At 43.8% G+C, this 15,917-nt stretch overlaps 1 protein-coding gene across 6 annotated transcripts in view; it reads right to left on the bottom strand.

The window, feature by feature from the left end:
* Positions 1–1,469: 1,469 nt before the first annotated feature.
* klf5a (Kruppel like factor 5a) overlaps positions 1,470–15,917 on the bottom strand; it is a 53,911-nt gene continuing 39,463 nt past the window's right edge. For all 6 annotated transcript variants that reach the window (XM_080198101.1, XM_080198106.1, XM_080198102.1 and 3 more), the window contains exon 4: positions 1,470–3,794. In XM_080198101.1, coding sequence (XP_080054227.1) covers positions 3,616–3,794 — 179 coding nt within the window. In that variant the 3' untranslated portion in view covers positions 1,470–3,615. The remainder of the gene's footprint in view (positions 3,795–15,917) is intronic.

Genomic DNA, 15,917 nt, shown 5'->3' with positions numbered 1-15,917 from the left:
TTAGCACTGCTGCCTCATAGCACCAGGGACCTGGGTTCAATTCCTGGTTTGGGTCACTGTCTGTGTGGCGTTTGCACATTTTCCCTGTGTCTGTGTGGGTTTCCTCCAGGTGCTCCAGTCTGAAAGACGTGCTGGTTAGATGCATTGACCCAAACAGGCGCTGGAGTGTGGCGATTCGGGGAATTTCACAGTAACTTCATTGCAATGTTAATGTAAGCCTTACTTGTGACTAATAAATCAACTTTAACTTACTAATCAGACCACCCATATTTTCCTCGAGTTCATTAATATATACTGCAAACAACAAAGATTGTAACAGTACTTGGAACAATTCCCCAGTTTTGCCCTTGACTAAAAATAAATAACTTGCATTTATATTAGCACCATTCATGACTGCGGGGCATCTCAAAGGGCCACTTAATGCAATAAATGGTTCTATCATTCAATAAGATCATGGCTGATCTGTACTTTACCCACCTCATCTATCAAATTCAGTCTTGAAAATTTCAATTCAACAAGAACTACTCACTGAGGAACAGACGGCATAGGACTAAATATAAATTAGTTGCAATGCTAGTGTTATGAGAAAGAAATAGTCACTGCACCAACTTAAGGGCCTTAATGAGGGGTAGACAAAAATCACTAAGTCAAGACTAAGGGGGAAGAAAGGCAAATCCTAGTTGGAGACAGTGTGCTGTTTTTATAAATGTCACTCTGGGGTATAAAGGCATGGTGTCATTGTTGCTAATCAATCTAATTAATTGTAAAGCTATCTGACAAAGGATTGAAAGGAAACCTACTGATTATAGTTTGAGGATAAGGGGTAAACTTTTTATAACTCAGGTGAGGAGAAATTTATTCACCCAGTGGGTGGTAAATGTCTGCAATTCACTACCACAGAACGCAGTTGAGGCCAAAACGTTGTCTGATTTCAAGAAGAAATTAGATATAGCTCTTGGGGTTAAAGGGATCAAGGGACATTGGGTGGGGGGGCGATCACAATACTGAATTTGATGATCAGCCATGATCAAAACGAATGGCCTAATCCCACTTCTAGTTTCTACGGTAAGAAGTCTCACCAGGTTAAAGTCCAACAGGTTTTTTTGGAATCACGATCTTTCACAGTGCTGCTCCTTCACGTGGACTCGCCTAATGTTGTGAGACTTCTTACGATGCACACTGCAAACCAAGACCGGCATCTCCACATCGTGTCTAATTTCTATTTATATTTTGCTTTGGATTTTTAAAAAAATGTTAAGAAGAAATTGATGTCCTTCATTTAACAGCTGGACCTGTAGCAACCTGAACACTGGGATTGTAAAAAGATTTCATTTTCATAGCCATTCACGACTTCAAGGTGGTTTATGGTCAACTAATTCAATTTTTTTTTGTAGTGTATTTACTGTTGTAACGTAGGAATCACTGACAATTGTTTTTTTTTTAAAACATTTTATTACTGAAGTTTTTTTTTTAAATTTACATTTAACGCCCCCCTCACAAACAAACCTTCTCGTTCTATTTAATGCAGATTGTAAAAAGTAATATACAGCCGTAACAACTTAAGAGGGAAATACAACGTAACAAAGAAGAAAATCAAGCTGAGGCAAAAATGGTGCAACCACATTTGCCCCTTTGTTCAAAGTATAAACTTTGCAGCATCTTATAAAACTATGTACATCTTCTTATGCTATTTACATATTCTCGCTGCTTTTTTGCGTCAAGCCATCACAATAAAGAACACGATAATTTAACAGGTTTGTAAACGATCCAGTTAGAAAGCCATTTTATGATTAGAAATAAATAAAATATTATAATTATCTTAAACAGCATTTTCTCTTGCCGCAGAGTCAGACCCAAGTGAGATGAGCATTTTGACTTCAAACGCCTTCTTTAAAATTAGCCAGCCCAAGCCTACGCAGCCCATTATTAATAATTTCCACACCTCATAAATGCATAATATTTCCATTCAGCTAGAAAAGCATGTTATCAATTGACAATGCACATTTAAGAGTTACAGCATTACGGCATAACAGTTGGGGAAAATAAATTGATATAATTTCCTCTTGCTTGTCCCCCCACCTCACCCCAGGAAAAGGAAACAAGACGACCCTCAGAAGAGGTAAGATTTGCAGCTCCCTCCATCAGAATTGGAGGTTTCCCTTGGATGGAGCTGCCCAGGTATACAAACAAGAGCTATCTGTTGAAGAGAAGCATTCAGCATCCGACGCTGATCCTGTGGCTAAGTGTGGTTAAGCTAAACCCTCAGCTTCCCCATCGGGCTCAATACATGATAAAGGAGGTACATCAGAAATGAAGTCATGTCAACTTGCTTTTAACAAAACAAACAAAAAAAAATTACTTTAAAAAAAATAGAAGAATAACTCCGCTATTTTCTGAGTGCTGAATGAGACTTCTACTCAACAGCAGTGTCACTGTACAGTATATATATATTTATATAAATATCTTTATTGCAGCAGTAGTTTCAACCTGGAATGGGGTGCTAAAATAACTTGAGTGTCAGCATTTTGAAAAATTAATCAAATTCCACAAGGCATTAGGAATTTCCAGTGCATGCAGAAGCTATTTTTGGCCACATTTACACAGCAGCTTTAGCCTCACGTTGATGCTAAAATTGAAGTGTAAATATCAAGTCCGATAAGCAATTGCATTCCTGATTATACTTGGAACTGGAAGGGAGACCTCCAGTAACTTGGGAGCTTCAAGTCCAAAACCTCAGTTTCCTGCCTTCAGCCCAAATCGGTTCTTGAGCACACAAGGCCAAACTCCTCTTCCCTACTGCGAGCAGCCTTGTCGGAATGTCACAGGGCTTGGAAAGCTAATTTCGGGAGTGGATTCGGCAAGGTCAGAGCGAGTTAGCTTGCCAAAACCGCACAAGCAATTTGGCTTCTGTCCACTGACTGCAGGAAAGCACCCCAATTGTATCTGATTCTGCACAGTCATCCTATTCAAGATGAGGTGCCTTAGCCTCAGTAATCTTTTGTAGTGACACAGTTAAATTCAACACCCCACGTCCTGCTGTTGAGATGACAGCTTCCATAAAGTGATTTGGTAACCTCAAGTATTAAGTAGGCTGAATTTCCTTTGTACTCAGTGGGAAAATATTCATCCACATTGTACCCTTTGTGGGATTTTTTTCAATGTCTTTGGCTACATTTACTAAACACTGTCAAGACCATGCAGTGCTTTGGTCAAAACAATAGAAGAGGGTTTACCGATATGAACTTGGCAGATGCAAAGGCCAGTACTAACCAACTACACTGTAGTGCAAGTGTCGATGAAATGGATGCGCTTAGTTTATACATTAAGCAAACCTAAAATAACCAAGAAAAATCCAAACCCCATTTATAAATTTCATAAAGCTTTCCTATTAAACATAGCTTTTAATTCCCAGTGAATATGTACAAAATATACAGGATTCCAGTTTTAAAACCTTATGTCAAGGTTATGTATTTCATCAAAACTTCTTTGCTCTATACAGAGGTCCAGAAGCCCTGGCAGCAAGGTTACCATACACACAATGGTCGTCTGGTATTTTGTTTGGGCAACAATGTCTTGTTTGCGTAATGAATGTCAGCCTCGGGGAGGATCCAGCTTTTAGTTCTGGTGTCTTTTCATGTGCAGGGCTAAATGGTCGGAGCGTGAAAAACTGCGACTGCATACTGTGCACTGGAAGGGTTTCGCTCCAGTGTGTTTCCGAAAATGACGGGTCAGTTCATCGGAACGTGCAAATCTCCAGTCACAGCCTTCCCAGGTGCACTTGTAAGGCTTCTCCCCTGGAATGAAAGGATGCAGGCATTAATTACTTAATAGCAGTGTTACCAATTCTTTGGGCAGCATAGAGAGGTGTACAGTCTTCTTTAATACCACATTATTAAAAGCATGCCAATGGAAAAGGCCACTACTTGTCATAAGCAAATTAATTCCGAAAAGCCTGAAGTTTAAAGTTTACTTATTAGTGTCACAAGTCGGCTTATGTTAACACCGCAATGAAGTCACTGTGAAAATCACCTCGTCGCCGCACTCCAGTGCCTGTTTGGGTATACTGAGGGAGAATTTAGCATGGCCAATGCACCAAACCAGCACATCTTTCATACTGTTGGTGGAAACTAGAGGACCCAGAGGAAACCCATGCAGACACAGGGAAACGTGCAGACCCTGCATAGACAGTGACCCAAGCTGGAATCGAACCTGGGTCCCTGGCGGTGAGGCAGCAGTGCTAACCACTGTGTCGCCCTGCCGCCAAGTGGAGGGACTAGAAATGATGTAAATAAAGATAACCCCCCAATAGTAGGACTGATATTGTCAGTTTTTAAGAGGATCCCAACAGTGTAGGAGGAGGCCATTCAATCACTGAGTCTGCACCAAGTCTCCGACAGAACATCTTATCCCGGTCCGATCTCCCTGCTTAATCGCGCCCCCCCCCCCCCCCCCCCAACTTAACATCTTGGGACACTAAGGGGAAATTTACCATTGCCAATTCACCTGACCTACACAACTTTGCACTGTGGGAGGAGACCGGAGCACCTGAAGGAAATCCGCACTGATTGTGGGGGGGGGGGGGGGGGGGGGGGCACATGCAAACTCCACCCAGTCACCCAAGGCCAGAATCAAACCTGGGTCCCTGGCACTGTGGGGCAGCAATGCTAACCACTGGGCCGATAAAATATTGTACACAGTGGAAATAAAACTACAAACAAAAAAGTCAAACGGCATTTTATAGAAGAAAGTAGGGTTAATATTTCTGGTCTGGACCCTTTATCGCATTTACTTATTTATCATTCAAAGGAATTGGGGAAGTAGTTGAAAAAAATAGAATAGGAAAAGAACTGGGGAACTTGGATTCAAGTAGACAATTCCTGTTGAAGAGTTAGCATCAGACTGAATAGTGGCCCAAGTGGCCTCCTTTTTCTGGGTTAAATTTTGTGATTCCAAGATACTCAGATCATTCACAGCAGCAGTCTTAATGATTGTAGATTTCATGAAATGCAATGTAGGAAACAAGCAATGTTTTCACTTTGAGTTAAGACACCCTAACACGTACACATTCTTATGTTCCAAAGCTGCCTATTGAGTAACAAACAAACCAGCAGATCTAACAGCATGCCAACGAATGGACAAAAGCCAACCTCCCTTGGATCCCATTCCAAAAGGAACTCTCCTGCAGATTAGCATTGATGTCACTGATAGTTGACCAAGAACCAAGGGAAGATCAATTGTTGACTAGTGTGCTAACTAAAGAAATACAATCCAGTATCACAGAATCCTACACAACTTTGCACTGTGGGAGGAAACCAGAGCATCTGAAGGAAACCCACACAGACAGGGGGAGCATGTGCAAGCTCCACCCAGTCACCCAAGGCTGGAATCGAATCTGGGTCCCTGGCACTATGAAGAAGGAGGCCATTTGGCCCATCAAGTCTGTACCAACCACAGTCCCACCCAGGTCCTATTCCTGTAATCCTCATTTACCGTGCTAATCCCCCCCGGACCCTGGGTAAATTTAGCATGGCCAATCAACCTAACCTGCACATGTTTGGACTGGGAGTAAACCAGAGCACGCAGACACCGGGAGAACGCGCAAACTTCACAGACTGTGACCCAAGCCAGGAATCGAATCCAGGTCCCTGGAGCTGTGAAGCAGCAGTGCTAATCACTGTGCCACCATGCTGCCCTATTATTTTGTGCTTTTGTCTTCAGACCATGTCAACCACACATAAATTAATTAAAAAAGGCTGGGTGCCGGTCCAAACTCAATACAGAATAGCTCGGAGGGATTTCTCCACGTTTCTCTTCAAGGACAAGGTAACGACCTCTATTTTGTACCTACTGCTATATTGCCACACAGATCAGAAGAGCGAGACCCCTTGGCCTGCTCTTCAAGTACAATATTACCCAAATATCCCAAACACTTCTTTTCAGAAATAAACACTCAGCAGCAAAATTGTGCCTCATAATGTTACTTTTTGTGTCTTTGAAGGACAAATGTGTGCGGCATTACTGCACTTTGACAGGCAAATTACCATAGCCCATTAAGGTACCTTAGTAACATGTAATTGGATTGAAATTGTGAAGTGCAAACAGTATTAGGAAGAATGAATTGTATTCAAACAGCACCTTATCACAAACATGGGACATTCCAAAAGTCTGCATAATCAATTAATTACCCCTGAGGAGAGGCCCTTGTTGTGTAAGCAAACACAGTTGCCAGTCTACACACTGCAAGATTCCACTGACAGCAAACGAAATGGATGGCCAATGAATCTGATTTTAATGGTGTTGGTCAAAGGTGAAAGGGTGGCCAATTTGCAAAGATAAATCCCTACTCTTTGAAGTAGTAATTTGAGATCCTTGACCTCCTTTTCAGGTGGATGCAAGAGTTTCAGTTTTAATACTCAAACAACCTCCACCATCTCCACCTCCACCTCCACCTTGCCCCACTCCTCCCGTCCCCCCTCCCAAAGCCCCTTCAACCTTAACCATTTTGGTGTGCCCCAATAAATTGGTAGAGAGAATTCTGGCTTTGCTTCTAAAAAAAATTAAAAGCATGCAATGATCTCGCAGTGCTTCATAGAATCTCTACAGTGCAGAAGGAGAAGGTGAAGGAGAAGCCGCATGGGATCAGAGGTGAGCTGGCAAGGTGGATGCAAGACTGGCTCAGTCTGATCAGTATTCTGTAAACTGTGTGTGTCTTTATACGCTCTGTTTGTGATCAGAACTCCCACTCACCTGACAAAGGGGACAAACCCTGAAAGCTAGTGGTGTTTACTACCAAATAAACCTGTTGAACTTTAACCTGATGTTGTGAGATTTCTTATTTGGTCAAAGAAGATAGAAGGTGGCAGTGGAAGGATGTGTTTCTGAATGGAGGGCTGTGACAAGTGGTGTTCCTCATGGATCAGTGCTGGGGCCTTTTATATATGATTTGGAGGAAAATGTAACTGGATTGACAAATAAGTTTGCGAATGATATAAAAGGTTGGTGAATTTGCAGATAGCGATGACGACCATCAGAGGATACAGATCAGTTGGAGACTCGGGCGGAGAGCTGGCAGATGGAGTTTAATCTGGATAAATGTGTGGTAATGCATTTTGGAAGGTCTAATACAGATAGGAAATACACAGTAAATGTCAGAACCCTTAGGAGTTTTGATAGGCAAAGAGATCTGTGTGTACAGGTACACAGGTCACTGAAAGTGGCAGTGCAGGTGGAGAAGGTAGTCAAGAAGGCATACGGCATGCTTGCCTTCATCAGCCGGGACATTGAGTTTAAAAATTGGCAAGTCATGTTGCAGCTTTATAGAATCTTAGTTAGGTTGCACTTGGAATATAGTTTTCAATTCTGGTCACCACACTACCAGAAGGATGTGGAGGCTTTGGAGAGGGTACAGAAAAGATTTACCAAGAGGGCATTAGCTATGAGGAGAGGTTGGAGAAACTTGGTTTGTTCTCACTGGAGTGATGGAGGTTGAGGGGGGAACCTGACAGAACTCTACAAGATTATGAGAGGCGTGGACAGAGTGGATAGTCAGAAGTTTTTTTCCCAGGGAGGAAGAGTCAATTACTAGAGGGCATAGGTTTAAGGTGAGAAGGGCAAGGTTTAAAGGAGATGTACGAGGCAGATTTTTTTTTTTGCACACAGAGTAGTGGGTGCCTGGAACTCTTTGCCGGGTGAGGTAGTGGAAGCGGATGCAGGAGTGACTTTTAAGGGGTGTCTCGACAAGTACATGAATAGGATGGGAATAGAGGGATATGGTCCCCGGAAGGTTAGGGGGTTTTAGTTAAGTTGGGCAGCATGGTTGGTGCAGGCTTGGAGGGCCAAAGGACCTGTTCCTGTACTGTAATTTTCACTGTTCTTTGAGGCCATTCAGTCCATCGAGTCAGCACCAACAACAATCCGACATAACCCCATATATTTAACCTGCTAACCACCACCACCCCCCCACAACTCGAAGGGCAATTTAGCATGGCCAATCAACCTAACCCACAAATCACTGAACTGTGGGAGGAAACCAGGGCACAGAGGAAATCCATGTAGACACGGGCAGAATGTGCAAACTCCACATAGATATTCATCCAAGGTCAGAATTGAACCTGGGTCGCTGGCTCTGCGAGACAGCAGTGCTAACCACTAAGTTATAGGTAAACCCGTAAAAAAATTCATTGGTATCACAAGTACACTTCCGTTAACACTGCAACAAAGTTACAGTGAAAATCCCCTAGTCGCCACACTCCAGCGCCCGTTCGGGTTCACTGAGGGAGAATTTAGCATGGCCAATGCACCGAACCTGCATGTCTTTCGTACTGTGGGAGGAAACTGGAGCACCCGGAGGAAACACGGGAGACTCCGCACAGACAGTGACCCAAACCGGGAAACGAACCCGGGTCCCTGGTGCTGCGAGGCAGTAGTGTTAACCACTGAGCCACCATGCAGCCCCTATTCAGTGGGGATCTTTAGTCTGTCACTCATTACAAACTGAATCACAAATCTATACAGTTGGGATCAGATTAAGACAGCATGCTAAAGATTTAAGTATTCAATCGAATTCCTTACGCTTCACATTTGAAGGATCCCAACTTAACAAGGTTAACAGATAACCTGCAGAAAGCAACTGCATACTAGGCTGATTTAAAGATTGCATCCTTGAATCACACAAAAGGTCTTTTGCCAGGCAGATTTCTAGGGCTAGAGTTTTATTCCACAATCAATTTTAAAGTTCATTCGTCACAAGTGGGCTAACATTAACACTGCAATGAAGTTGCTGTAAAAATCCCTTAAATCGCCACACTTTGGTGCCTGTTCGGGTACACCGAGCGAGAATTTAGCATGGCCAATGCACATCTTTCAGACCATGAGAGGAAACCCACACAGACACGAGGAGAACATGCAGGCTCTACACAGACAGTGACCCAAGCTGGGAATCAAACCCGGACCTCTGACACTGCGAGGCAACAGTGCTAACCAGCGTGGTACCCCAATCAAAATAATGGAACATCATTCTGAAAATGAATGAAGGAATAGCTCCATGTGGTCAAATAATTCCTGCAAAATCATTTAGAATACCAATTTATCTCTGTCAGCTGCCAAGTTAGAAAAATAGTTTCATTTAGATAACTAAACAAATTTAGATAATAAAAGGTTTGGCTAATCTCATTACAACATGTTTGGGATCACACACAAATCGTAAGATCAGGAGGAAAATATGTTACAGATGCAGGAGACCAGTGAGTCAATTTTGGTTCAGCTACTCGACGTTCCAACAATCTTATTAGAGTATCTGATTGCTTCATTAGAAATCTGGGCTGACTGGGTCCAACAATGTTCCTGGAAATATAATTCCATTGAATGATCACCCTATTGTGAAAAGAAAAGATTTGGCAAGTTCTATCGGCATCAAATGTTTAAAGTTTACTTATTAGTCACAAATAAGGCTTACATTAACACTGCAGCGAAGTCACTTTGAAATTCGCCTAGTCACCACACTTCAGCACCTGTTCGGGTCAATCCACCTAACCAGCATGTCTTTCAGACTGTGGGAGGAATTAATTGACTCCAACGGAAATTAAAATCTGGGAATTTATGGGGAAGCAGTAGTGTTGTGATACTGTTACTGGATTCATAGTCCAGAGAGCCACAGCAAGATCTGGGAACCTGGGTTCAAATCCCACCACGGCAAATGGTGAATTTGATATTAAGAACATAAGGAATAGGAGCACGACTAGGCCATCTAGTCCCTCGAGCCTGCTCCGCCATTCAATAAGATCATGGCTGATCTGATAGTGGTTCAGTTCCACTCACCCACCTGCTCCCCATAACCCTTAATTCCCTTATTGATCAGAAAATCTACCTGTGACTTAAACACATTTAACGAGGTAGCCTCCACTGCTTCAGTGGCAGAGAGTTCCAAAGATTCACTACCCTCTGAGAGAAGAAGTTCCTCCTCAAGTCTGTTCTAAATTGACTCCCCCTTATTTTGAGGCTGTGCCGTCTAGTTCTTGTTTCCTTTCTAAGTGGAAATAATCTCTCTGCCTCTACCCTGTCTACCCCCTTCATTATCTTGTATGTCTCTAATAAGATCCCCCCTCAGCCTTCTAAACTCCAACGAGTACAGGCCCAATTGACTCAATCTCTCCTCATAAGCCAAAATAAGCTTAAAAAAATCTGGAAACAACAGTCGACTAATGACCATGAAAATCATTGCCAATTGTCATAAAAAGCCATCTGGTTAACTGATGTCCTTTAGGGAAGGAAATCTGCCGTCCTTACTCTGTCTGGACTACATGTGACTCCAGTTCCCCAGCAACGTGGTCGACTCTCAAAAGTCTTCCAAAATGGAGAACGTTTAGGGATGAGCAATAAATGTTGACCCAGCCAGCAACACTCACGTCCCATAAAATGGATTCAAAAATATTGCGAGAGGGGCTACAGATTTACTGTCACTCAATGTCAAAATGGTTGACTATCGTGCAGGGGACAAAAAAAAAATTTAATAAAAATCAAAATGGTTTCTATAATCAATTTATTAACTTCCATGCTGGTGGACTGAAAGAACAGAACAGAACAGAAAAGTTTACTCCACGCATTACCGTCAAAAGCAGCACAGTAGGCCAATAGTTAGCACTGCTGCCTCACAGTACCAGGGACCCAGGTTCAGTTCCAGCCTCAGGTGAATGTGCAAACTCCACACAGCCATTCTCGCTGTGCCTGCATGGATTTGCTCCGGGTATTCCAGTTTCCCCCCACTGTCCGAAGATACGCAGGTTAGGTTGATTAGCCGTGCTAAATTAACTCATATTGTCAGGGAGATTATCATAAGAACATAAGAAATAGGAGCAAGAGTAGGCCATCTAGCCCTTCGAGCCTGCCCCGCCATTCAATAAGATCATGGCTGATCTGTCGCTGCTCAGTTCCACTTTCCCGCCCTCTCCCCATAACCCTTAATCCCCTCTCTTATCAAAAACCCATCAACCCGCGTCTTAAAAATATTTAGCGAGGCAGCCTCCACCACTTCAACGGGCAGAGAATTCCAGAGATTCACCACCCTTTGAGTGAAGAAGTTCCTCCTCAACTCCGTTCTAAACCGCCCCCCTTTTATCTTGAGGCTGCGCCCCCTAGTCCTACTGTCTTTTTTGAGCGGGAAGAGTCTCTCCACCTCTATCCTATCCATCCCATTCATCATCTTATACGTCTCAATGAGATCTCCCCTCATTCTTCTAAACTCTAACGAGTACAAGCCTAGTTTATTCAGCCTCTCCTCATAGCTCAACCCCCTCAACTCCGGGTGGAGCTTATGGGGAAAGGGCCTGAGTGGAACTGTTGTTGGTGCAGGCTCAATGGGCTGAACGGCCTCCTTCTGTACTGTAGGAATTCTATATACGCGTAAGACAGAAGATAATCTATGGAGGAGAACCAGTCATTTATTTCTCTGTGCTGGAATCACAGAATCTCTACAGTGCAGGAGGCCCATCGAGTTTGCACTGACCACAATCCCACCCTGGCCCTATTCCCGTAACCCCATATGAAATGACCAGTTGAGTCGAGTTCCACTCCCCGAACTTGGCGTGGTTTCCGTCCCCTGCTCCTGGGTTACCAGGATAGCATCATAACCTACACCACTGGACTACCATGCAAAATGCAAGAACGGGTACTTTTCTTGCTGAAGCCTGGATTCTAGATATATTGGCTGGAAGGAACACCTGCGGCATTGTAAATACAGATCTCATGATTCAGTGACCACAGAAATATGCGGCATACAACCCCAATCCAATCCATTTACATGAGACTTTGGTCGAGAACAGATGTAGTTACCACAAGTGGGAATGGTAAATAACTGAGTATCAGTACTCAGGAATGTTACAGAAGTTAATTGATTAGAAATTTCAAGATAAAACATTGAATCTATTTCCCTTAAGGAAACTCCGTGAGAACAAATAAAAACCCTGCCTGATTTTTCTGTGGCAGTGCAAAACAAGAATTGCAGTGCCATAAATGTTTTGATTGATAAAAATGGTTTGCAACCCTGAAATGCTAATATATGTTTCCCACAAAATGGACAAACATTGCCAAAGACATCTCTGCATCATGTGATGACAGCTTCAAGCATGAAATTAGTTTTACTTGTATGTACAGTCCAAGCAGACACTGGTTTTCTGTAAGGGCAGGATTCTCCCTTAGAAGAAACTCTAAGTGTTGAATTGCATGAAGAGTGCTGTGTTCGCAAACAGGGCATATACAGACACAAATTCAATTTACAAGATAATGGCTAGAATGCGAGTCTTTACAGGTAATCAAGTCTTACAGGTACAGACAATGTGAGTGGAGAGAGGGTTAAGCACAGGTTAAAGAGGTGTGAATTGTCTCCAGCCAGGGCAGTTAGTGGGATTTTGTAAGCCCAGTCAAGTCAAGTCGTGGGGGTTACAGATAGTGTGACATGAACCCCAGATCCCGGTTGAGGCCATCCTCATGAGTGCGGGACTCCAATCTTGAGACTGCCACTCATTATACACAGTCACAAATCTATACTAATGGAATCAGATTAGGGCAGTCTGCGAAGGATTGATGTGTTTTACTTCATATGCAATCACAAATAGCATTTCAGGAAAAATAGCTGTCGTCGTAACGAGTTGACATCTGATATGGTGAGATGGCAGTGCACTCATTACAGGTGCTTTGTGCCTTGTGAAATATGGAATGTGCCTTTTTGTTTTTCTAACAGTGAACATGAAGAGGGGAATGTCTGACTTTGGGAGTTGTTTCCCCAAGTACCTTGCTGAAAAGGCAGAAAATGTCAACGACTGGGCAACACGGTGGCACAATGGTTAGCACTGCTGCCTCACAGCAAGAAGTCTCACAACACCAGGTTAAAAAGTCCAATAGGTTTATTTGGCAGCAAAAGCCACTAGCTTTCGGAGCGCTGCCCCTTCGTCAGGTTGCCTCACAGCGCCAAGGATCCGGGTTCGATTCCTGGCTCAGGTCACCGTCTGTGTGGAGTCTGCACGTTCTCCCAATGTCTGCGTGGGTTCCCTCCGGTTTCCTCCCACAGTCCGAAAGATGTGCTGTTTAGGTGCATTGGCCGTGCTAAATTCTCCCAAACAGGCATCACAGCGTGGCAGCTAGGGGAATTTCACAGTAACTTCACTGCAATATTAATGTAAGCCGACTTGTGACATAATAAATAAGCTTTAAACTTTGACTGCAAAATCCAAGATGCTGACCACCAGCAAAGCCAGATTTTTTTTAAATATCAGATTTATTTAATGGACTGAATTTAGATTTCCTAGCAGCCTGAGTGGGATTTAATTTCAATACGTGCATAAAGCCAAGTGCTCAAACGTTACGCTTTCAATTTCTTCCACTGCAGAAATGGAGAACACAACCACAAGCATATTTTTAAGAAAGACCAAGTATAACATAAAATTTATATTTAGCACATGTCCCATCGCATTAGCCAGTGAGTCAGAGAATGCAGTTTTGTAATAATAGGGGCATTAGCAATGATGTGTGGGGAGCATAGTGAGTGCCACAGCCAGAATTTAGATACGGGTACACAGAAATAAGACTGTCTGACTCATGTTATGTATGTAACATTCCTCCCATGTTTCAGATTTAGTGTTGCTCTACAATGTTACAATCACAATAGGATTTGCTGAATAGAAAATTTCACATGATCCAATTGATAGGCACGGTGGCTCATAGCGCCAGGAACCCAGGTTCAATTCCCAGCTGGGGTCACTGCCTGTGTGACGTTCTCCCCGTGGCTGCATGCGTTTCCTCTGGGCGCTCCAGTTTCTTCCCACAGTCCAAAAGACGTGCTGGTTCGGTGCATTGGCCATGCTTAATTCTCCCTCGGTGTACCCGAACACACGTACCCAGCCAGAGCGCGATTAAAGGATTTTCACAGTAACTTCATTGCAGTGTTAACGTAAGGCTACTTGTGACACTAATAAATAAACTTTAAGCTTTGATCGATGTCAGTGTTTATACTCCATACAAGCTTCCTCCAGGCCTACTTTACTGTGGAAATTGTCACCGTTCCCAAAGCCTGCAGCTGTTCCATTAATAGTCAAGATGCCATCAAAACAGTAAATGAGGCAGCGGAAGCTGGAGGTACACTATTAATGACAATTATTTTCAAGATGCAGTAGCACCCAAGCCACCGCCCCCAAGAGCATTGAATACCTATTTTGTTTCCAATCAGCAAATGCAATCGACTCTTTCATAAGAACATAAGAAATAGGAGCAGGAGTAGGCCATCTAGCCCTTCGAGCCTGCCCCACCATTCAATAAGATCATGGCTGATCTGTCGTGGCTCAGTTCCACATTCCCGCCCTCTCCCCATAACCCTTAATCCCCTCGCTTATCAAAAACCCATCAACCCGCGTCTTAAAAATATTTAGCGAGGCAGCCTCCACCACTTCAACGGGCAGAGAATTCCAGAGATTCACCACCCTTTGAGTGAAGAAGTTCCTCCTCAACTCCGTTATAAATCGCCCCCCTTTTATCTTGAGGCTGTGCCCCCTAGCCCTACTGTCCTTTCTGAGCGGGAAGAGTCTCTCCACCTCTATCCTATCCATCCCATTCATCATCTTATATGTCTCAATGAGATCTCCCCTCATTCTTCTAAACTCTAACGAGAACAAGCCTAGTTTATTCAGCCTCTCCTCATAGCTCAACCCCCTTAACTCTGGTATCAGCCTAGTAAACCTCCTCTGCACTCCCTCCAAGGCCAAAATATCCTTGCGTAAGTACAGCAACCAAAACTGCACACAGTACTCCAGCTGCGGCCTCACCAATGCCCTATACAGCCGCAGCAAGACCTCCCTACTTTTATATTCAATCCCCCTCGCTATGAAGGCCAGCATCCCATTCGCCTTCCTGACCACCTGCTGCACCTGCAGGCTGGGTTTTTGCGACTCATGCACAAGGACCCCGAGGTCCCTCTGCACCATCGCCTGCTGCAGTTTTTCACCACGTAAGTAATAGTCCTTTCTACCAATATTCCTACCAAAGTGGACCACCTCACACTTGCCAACATTAAATTCCATTTGCCAGTTCCTGGCCCATTCGCCCAGCCTATCTAGATCCTTCTGCAGACTCTCCACACCCTCCGCGCAATTTGCCGTTCCACCAATCTTGGTGTCATCAGCAAATTTCGACACCATACACTCGGTTCCCTCCTCCACATCATCTATATAAATGGTAAATAGCTGAGGCCCCAGCACCGACCCCCGGGGCACTCCACTAGTCACCAACCGCCAATCCGAATAACACCCATTGACCCCCACTCTCTGCCTCCTATTTGACAACCAATCCTCTATCCACGCTAACACCCTACCCCCAACTCCATGCCCCCTTACCTTCTGCAATAACCTCTTGTGAGGTACCTTGTCAAACGCCTTCTGAAAATCAAGAAAGACCACATCCACCAGCTCTCCTCTATCCACCGCCCTAGACACATCCTCATAGAAGTCCAATAAATTTGTCAGACACGACTTCCCCTTAACGAAACCGTGCTGCGTCTGCTCTATCAAGCAATTCCCCTCAAGATGCCTCGCTATTTCCTCCTTGATGACGGATTCTAACATTTTACCTACAACAGACGTTAAACTAACCGACCTATAATTCCCTGCCTTTTGCCTGCTTTCCATTGACCCTTTTCTCTCTCCACAGATACTGACCAAGTTGCTGTGGATTTCTAGCCTGTGTGACTTTATTGCACCACCTGCGGCATTTTGCTGCTGCACTTACATTTACATAGCACCTTTCATGACCTTAGGACACCTCACAGTGTTTCACTGCGAATTAAGTACTTTGGAAATGTAGTCACCTGCATTGTGTCGACAAACAGAGCAACCAGTTTGTGCAGAGTACCAGTGACGTAATTGATAATCTGCTTAAGT

The sequence above is a fragment of the Carcharhinus amblyrhynchos genome, chromosome 10 (genome assembly GCF_965287045.1).
Source record: "Carcharhinus amblyrhynchos chromosome 10, sCarAmb.v2.hapA, whole genome shotgun sequence".
In the NCBI taxonomy this organism is placed as follows: Eukaryota; Metazoa; Chordata; class Chondrichthyes; order Carcharhiniformes; family Carcharhinidae; genus Carcharhinus; species Carcharhinus amblyrhynchos.
Note: the sequence above shows the minus strand (reverse complement) of the source record. Positions and strands in the feature narration are given on the sequence as shown.